General features: G+C 44.3%; 1 protein-coding gene across 1 annotated transcript; it reads left to right on the top strand.

Annotated features, from left to right (window-relative positions):
• Positions 1–7,077: 7,077 nt before the first annotated feature.
• On the top strand, positions 7,078–7,629 carry LOC149209781 (replication protein A 70 kDa DNA-binding subunit A-like). Its single transcript, XM_089398742.1, has one exon. It carries the CDS (start codon positions 7,078–7,080, stop codon positions 7,627–7,629), a length of 552 nt encoding a protein of 183 aa, XP_089254868.1.
• Positions 7,630–8,181: the final 552 nt, after the last annotated feature.

The following is an 8,181-nucleotide window of genomic DNA, read 5'->3' as shown; positions in this document are numbered from 1 at the left end:
TTCTGTTGGCGAGTGTTCTTGATCTGTGTGTCCATGATCCGATCAGTTGCAGCTTGTTCCATGCAATCTGGATTTAATTCTGTGGGTTTGAGCTGTTCTGCAATGTCGGATGTGTCTAGCAATGGTGGAAAGTATGGCCGAAGGCGGTCCACATTGAACACTGGGTGCAGGCCAAGGAATGGGGGAATGCTGAGCTCAAATGCATTGTCTCCCATAGCCTTAGTAATGGTGTAAGGACCATATCGGAGTGGTCTCAATTTCCGATAGGCTCCAGTAAGGCGTTCCTTTTGCAAATGCAACCAGACTTTGTCGCCCACCTGAAACTTGTGTGGCACCCGATGTTGATCATGTCGCTGCTTGTACTTGGCATTTGATTTCTCAAGAATGTCATGGACCTGCTGGCGAATATGTTGGATGCGCTCAATGAAGCTGGTGGCCTTATCTGTTTCGGACTGGACATGAGCTGAATTCATGTGAGTAGCTGCAAGTGGCATGGCCACATCAATGGGGCATAGTGGTTGGAATCCCAAACCCACCTGAAAAGGGCTATGGCCAGTGGAGCTGTGAAGAGCTCGGTTGTAGCTGTGTTGAACATAGGGGAGGCTCTCGTCCCATGTGTGTGGATGCTTTGAGTTATACATGCGCAGAATGTGCACAATCATCCTATTGACAACCTCTGTCTGGCCATCAGTTTGAGGGTGGAAGGCTGTGGAATTCGTGAGTTTGGTGTCCAGCATTGACCAGAAACTGGACCAAAATGTGTTGAGAAACCGACTGTCCCGATCTGAGATGATAGACTGTGGGATCCCAAAGTGCACCCACACTCGTTCAAAGAAGAGCTTAGCAGTGGCTTCTGTTGTGATATTCTTCTTGCAGGCCACCATAATGGCCATCTTCGAGAACCTGTCGACGACCACAAAAACACAGTCATTTCCATGCTTAGTGGAAGGAAGGCCTGACATGTAATCCATGGAGATGGATTCCCAAGGTCGACTAGGGGTAGGCAACGGGGTATAGAGGCCATGCTTCTTAATGGCCGGTTTGGCAATGGCACAGGCATTACATGATCGGATGTACTTCCCAACATCCTGTCGAAGATTCGGCCAATAGAAATAATTTTGCAGTATTGCCACTGTTTTCTCGACCTCGAAATGCCCAGCAGCCCGACTGTAGTGTGCTTCCCAAATCATCTTGGCACGCTCGCTTGAAGGAACACAAAGATGACCGAGGTGGCATAATAGGGCGTCCTGGAGGTGAAAATCTGCAACCTGCCGACCCTCCAAGAGTGTCTGGTATGTGTGGTCGAATTCTGGGTCGCTTTTGTAGAGAAGTGGCCAATCAGAAGTCTCGTGCCCACAAGAGTTGAGCACGGTGGTTAGCGCCATGATCGGTGGTCGACTGAGGCAATCTGCAACATTATTGGTGCTTCCCTTTTTAAACTTGATATTCAAGTGAAACTGTTGCAGGTATGTAGACCACTTCTGATGGCGATCATTCTGCAATTTCCCTTGGGTCTGTATGAACTGCAGAGGTCGGTGGTCTGTGTGGATGACCGTTTCCTTCCCCAAAATGTAATGCTTCCATTGTCAGCAGGCCTGTACAATGGAATACATCTCTTTATCATAAGTGGGGTACTTCCGGACTGTGTCTGAAAGTGTTTCACTATGATATGCCACTGGATGTCCATGTTGAGTAAGGACGGCCCCAATGTCATAGTCAGAGGCATCTGTCTCGACCTCAAATGGTTATTGTAAATCTGGTAACGCGAGTACTGGTGCCGTACAGAGGCGATCCTTCAACTCCCTGAATGCCTTCTGTTGAGATTCAGACCAAAATAATTTTGCTTTCGCCCCGCCCTTGGTGACTTGACTCAAGGGCCAAGAAATATGAGAAAACCCCAACACAAACCTGCGGTAGAAGTTGGCAAGACCTAGAAAGCTGCGGAGCTCTGTTAGAGTGGTTGGAGAGGGCCAATCCCGAATGACTTGGATCTTGGCTGGATCGACATGCACCCCCTGTTCATCAATGATGTATCCCAGATATTGAACCTGGGTCATGCCAAAAGTGCACTTCTCCAAATTGGCACATAGCTTGTGTTGCCGCAGTGTTTGGAGAACCTGTCGGATGTGGTAGAGGTGCTCTTCCCAACTCTGGCTGAAGACCAGAATGTCATCCAAGTATACTACTACAAAGGAGTTGGTGAATGGCCGCAAGATGTCATCCATTAGCCTCATAAAGGTTACAGGAGAATTCGTCAATCTGAAAGGCATGACCAACCATTCGAAGAGGCCCTCCTTGGATTTGAAGGCAGTCTTCCACACATCGGAGGGTTCGATTGGTACCTGGTGATATCCCGACTTCAGATCGATCTTGCTGAAATATTTCGCCCCCTTTAGTTGGTCTAGGAGGTCATCAATTCGCGGGATCGGGTACCTATTACGGACAGTGATCTTGTTCAGCGCCTGATAGTCAATACAGAGTCTCCACGTCCCATCCTTCTTCTGTACCAACACGATCGAGCTCCCACAGGGCGATGAACTCGGACGGATGTGACCTTTCTACAGGAGCTCCTGAATCTGCCTCTTGATTTCATCGTTCTCCAGAACGGAGCACCGATAAATTGGTCCATTGGGTAGCGGCGCACCTAGGGTCAGATCGATGGAGTGCTTGACTTGACAGTGCAGAGGAACCCCTGCCGGGGAGGTGAAGATGTCCTCGTACTCCTCCACAATCTTGTCCATCTGTAGTTGTCGTGCAGAGGGGCCCCGTTTGGAGGCCGCGGCCACTGTCTTCTTCTTTCCTTGAGGGCGTATCATCAGGAAAACAAATTTCCTGGTTTTGGAAATGATCTTACTGCATTGTTTTGCAGTAATCAAAGAGAGGGCGGCAGGTGGTGCTACCTCTGGTATCCTGAACAACTTATTTCCCAATGTAATAATAACAGCACGGGGCCTTGATTCATACACAGCATGTCGCTTCCACAAGTATGGTTGCTCTAGTAATACATCACAAACTTCAAGGGGAGCAATGTCACACAATACCTCATCCGTGAAGGGCTTGATGTTGTATGGAAGGCGACCCTGCTGGCTCACGCGAAGATCTCGTCCTTGGTGAAGCCACCCAATGGTGTATGGTTGTGGATGTGCTGTGGTCGGTAAGCCCAACCGCTTCACGACCTCTGCCAAAATGAGGTTCTTTTGACTCCCGCTATCAACAATGAACTGTATCGGGGAGCCCTTTACCCACATCTGGGAGTGGAAGAGACGCTCCTCCTCCTCTGGATCTTCGGGTTCATTTTTCTGGATCTTTGCGGTAGCAACAGTGGCGCTGGGGTCCACATCAATGATCTGCTTCCCTTTTTCATACACCTTATCGGGTTCTGACTCAGAGTCGGAACATGCATCTGATTCTGAAACCTTTAGCTCAGCCACCAGTGACTGCTTGGCCCGACACTCACTTGTGTTGTGAGTGGAGCTCTTATGGAACTCGCACCATTTTCCAGTGTCCTTTCTCGGCTTCGCGGCGCTGTTCTTTGCTTGCAGCTTCGGCTGGTTGTCTTGGGCTGTCCCGCCTTGGCTTTGTCCTTTGTTCTGTGGTTTAGGGGCACCTTTCCCCTGCTTTGGATTCGCAGATCCAAAGTCTCGCTTCTTTTGTTTAAACTTCTGCTCGACCTTGACGGCATACCGGTATGCTGCGCCAAGCGAGGGGATGTTCAGGAATTGTATTTATTCCTGGATGTACTTATGCAGGCAGCCACGGTATTTGAGTATCAAATGTTGCTCCGAATCCTTGATACCCAACTTTGTGCGAAGGGTATGGAAAAGATTGGTGAACTCCGGCACGTCTTGGTCCCTTCCGTGCCGCAGCGTGGTCCACTTTATGTATTCATCCTCATAGCTCCCGACAGGGTAGTACTGCTCCTTGATGGCATCCCGGAACGAATCCCAGGTGGGTGCGGCTGAAAATAGTGAGCTAGTACTTTCATCCTTCTGCTCGCAGTAGGTTTCCCACCAGTCCTTGACGTGGGGGGCTGCTTTGAGGAGAGCGAAAACAATCTTTTCCCGACTCGAAAATTCATGAACAGAAAAATAACCCTCTAGCATATTTAACCATTTATCTACGGCATCTGCATCTATCTAACCCTCGAATATGGGGATTTCAAAATTAACTTGTACCTTAAAGGGTGTGGCATTTCGAGAGTAGCTGCTGGAAGCTGATGCGTTGCTTCTGGGTAGCCGCTGAAGGATTTGGGCAAAGCTGTCCATCATCGCGTTCTGTTGTCGCTCGAGGGCTTCTTCGAGCAAGATTTTGATGGGATCTCCTACACCCTCGTCTTTCTTCTCGTCTGCCATGGGAGGCCGTCGGGATTTGCGAGGCCGGTCTTGCAAAGGTTCAACCAGTTCAAGCCCTAACTCCTTATATCCCGACCTTGTTGGGGACATGCAAAGAAAAACAGAGAAAAAGCAGACCGCTCTGATACCACTGATCCGGATTTAAACAGGAACGCAACAAATTACAGATATAACCATATACACAAAGATGCAGCGGAAATAATACTTCATTTCATTAATGGAAAATACTGAAATATGCTTACAACCAGAAATGGAAATAAACTAGCTAGGGCGATGGTAGCTTATCTCTGAGAAGAGATGTGATGGCTACATGCCTCTGAACTGTGTTACAATGAGGCTCGAAGGCCTATTTATTGTTGAGAAACAATGGAAAACCCTTAACATTCCAAAACCTAACCCTAGGAGATGAAACGCCAAACTGTGGGCCCCGTTTGGGGGTAAGTTGGTACATCAACTTCCCGGGGTCGTAACTTTGGCATATGATCTCCGTTTGACGCGTACAATAGCTCATTAGAAAGACCTATCCGAGCATTATCATCGTTGGAATGGGCAAGGACCCATGTTGCCCCCGGATTCCCCAAAAAACGTCGTTTAGGGCCTCAAAACGGCTCCGGAAGTTCAGGACCCGAAAAACTGCTAAAAATAGTAAGTTGTGCTACAATTAAGGAAACTGAAAATGCTGAGAAAGACAATGGTGGGGGTCCAGGTGGACTTGGCAGGTGGCCACCAATATCCACCTGGATCATTACTGCTTTTGGGGGTTGTTCGTCTTTGGAAGGATTCATATTAGGTGGATGTGTCTTGGTACTAAGAGGATACATAGCTTATGCAAATCAAGATAACAAATGTAGATCAAGGGAGGGAAAGGCATATTATGTTTATGGGCTGAGTTCCTTTAAGAACAATGAACCAAATTGGGAAACTCATCATTGCATCAAGCAAGGCTTGAGTGGAGTAGTGACAGAGGGTATCACATGTTGGACACATCAGGCAATTTTGGACACATCAGTCGACATGTTCAGGCAGATTCTGAGCACATTATAAGAGTTTTAGAAACATCTTTACAGTTTCTAAAAGGTTTAGACACGTACCTTACATACATAGCATGGGATTTACGTAAAACATTTGTAATTTATGCCAAAACATGTTACAAAAATTTGTTCTACAAGGTCAGATCACCTTTAATAGTGGTGTGAATGACAATTCATTCTCATATCTTGTGCCCTTATTATTGTTTCACCATCAAAAGTTAGCCTTGTTAGATTAGATTCCGCATTCACATCACAACTTCTTTTACTAGAATTTTGTGTTGTGGTGAATTTGATGAATTGCAGGTACTACTATCACGAAAAAAAGAATCCCCATGTTAATATTATGGAGACAACCTTGACAACGAATGCCATTCCTCTGTTGCTGAATGGTTCCACTGAGATTCAACCACTACTTCAGATAATCGATGTTGGTTCTGTTACCTCATTAAAAACAACATCCTCACACTTCCACATTACTCTATCTGATGGAACACATCAACACAAGACTTTGCTACCATCCACATATAGCCCACAAGTTGCATCTGGAGACATCCAAATTGGCTCAATAATTCTGCTTAAAAAAGCAGCTTGCACGGTGCTTCAAAACTCCTCATAAGGCCCAACATTTGAAATTACCCTCTTCTATTTTTTTCCTTCTAAACGCTTCTTGCATTACAAAAAAAAATGGAATCTTCATTAATTCATTTCTCATTTGTTTACATAAGGTCCATCCGAGTGGTTGAGCTTGAAGTTGTGATGCGCTCAGCAGCATTGACGAAGGACTCATCGATGCTACTACATGCAAAGGCAGGTACATCCCAGGTTAGCTCATCATCAGCAGAATATACCTTGCCCTCTGTAGTTACTCCACCAATTATAGCAACAGCTACAATAATTCCATTCACGGCACTCAATCCTTACTCAAAATATTGGTCAATCCAAGGTAGAGCATCTGCAAAAACATCATTGAAGACTTACAAAAATGTGCGAGGCTCAAGAAAAGTTTTTGGATTTGACCTTATCAATCGTGATAAGGAAGAGATCCACCTTTCTGCATTTACTAAATTGGTCGAATCTCTTTACATTCTAATTCAAGTTGGGCAGTTATACATTGTTTCAAATGGCACAGTTAAAGAATCAAATCCAAACTACAACCACCTCAAGAAAAAATGGGAAATTTACTTGTTTGCTGCTTCCACTATCAATCCATGTCCCATAGATGATCCAACGTTTCCTTACCAGAGCTTTCACTTCAAGACTATTGCTGAAATAAAAAGTGCAAGTCCAAATACGAATGTGGATGTCATTGGTGTTGTTACCTCCACTTCACCTGCATCAACAATTCGACGAAAAGAAGGAAGTGAAACATTAAGGAAAACACTCATATTAAAGACAATTCGGGTTTTAGCATCGATGTAACATTATGGGGAGACCATTGTGACTCTATAGGACAAAACCTTGTTGAATTCTACTCTTTCGACAACCCAACAATCCTTGCAATCAAAGGAGGTCGTGTATTTGAATTTAATGGCACCACAATAGGGACGATATCAACAAGCACTCTCATCATAAATCCATAGGTTGAAGAAACTCATCAACTAGATGCATGGTTCTGTGAAACAGATTACAACTCTTCTTCTCCATCTTCGAGTAGAAACTATGGTGTTGCTTCGAAACATGCCCTACCATGAAAGATGTTTCATGAAATTGTTGGCACGAAAACCTCCGATAAAGCAATATGGGTTTCAGTTCGTGCAACAATAACTGCTCTTCACATGGACGACTTCTACTTTCTAGCATGTCCATTAGATTTCAATGGAAAGCAAGGCATGAAAAAGGTTGTGGAGCATTCTAACAATCTTTGGCATTGTACAAAATGTAACGACGACTTCCCAAAATGTGACTACCGTTACAAACTTAAAATTGAGCTACATGACCACACCGGGCACCTACAGAACATCACAGCTTTCAATGACGCAGGGAACGAGCTCATGGGCATCACAGCAAAAGACTTGTTCCTTCTTTCTATCGAACCAACTAATCTACAGGAAATTTGTGGCCAAATTTCAGGACACCGCTTCCTGCTAACACTTTCCATTAAAGCAGATTATTTCAATGGTGTTCAGCGCTTGCAACCAATAATGATAAATTCAGAAGAAATTCAATATGCCTCTGCATGCAAAGAAGCCCTCAATGACATTCAAGCAATGTCCACTTCAAAACGACCTGTTGTTCGCTGCCTTTGAAATGTTTTTTAGGGTCTCTTCAAACACTATTGTTTGTACATAAACATACATTTCCGCACAACTCATTATTTCATATTGTTGTAAATTACACCCATGTTATTGTGATGCACACTGTCGCTGCAAATACTCTCTTCCAGTTATTCCAAAATATGTATGTTTACCCCTTTTCATTTTACATAATATAGATATCAACATTTGTAAAGACTTACTACATAAGTTTTCCGTTCGTTGTTTACATGGCTATACATTGATCTCTTGCTTGCTAATCTATTCATGCTATCGTTCAAACTTGTCAAAAAAAAATGAAGAAGAAGGGAGCAAAATATTGGTTATCTTGCTCCTCTCCTCTCAATAATAGATGCCAAAATAACATATGATTTTATAGTACTCCTAATTGCATGTTTTTCCTTCTACCTAATCTACCTACCTTCACCGATGTTCAAATAAAAAAAATTAATTCTAAAACTTGTAATACATTCTCCAAACATGCAATACTCATTTATGAAAACTAACAATAATTATTTGTACTTGTTTAGATATGCCAAAAAACAA

This window comes from Pinus tabuliformis, chromosome 1_2 (assembly GCF_031772625.1).
Source record: "Pinus tabuliformis cultivar Carrire ecotype Pingquan chromosome 1_2, CPIR1, whole genome shotgun sequence".
NCBI lineage: Eukaryota > Viridiplantae > Streptophyta > Pinopsida > Pinales > Pinaceae > Pinus > Pinus tabuliformis.
Note: the sequence above shows the minus strand (reverse complement) of the source record. Positions and strands in the feature narration are given on the sequence as shown.

Coding starts and splice junctions, on each gene's coding strand:
- LOC149209781 (XM_089398742.1), top strand. CDS start 7,078: ATGTTTCATGAAATTGTTGGCACGAAAACCTCCGATAAAGCAATATGG.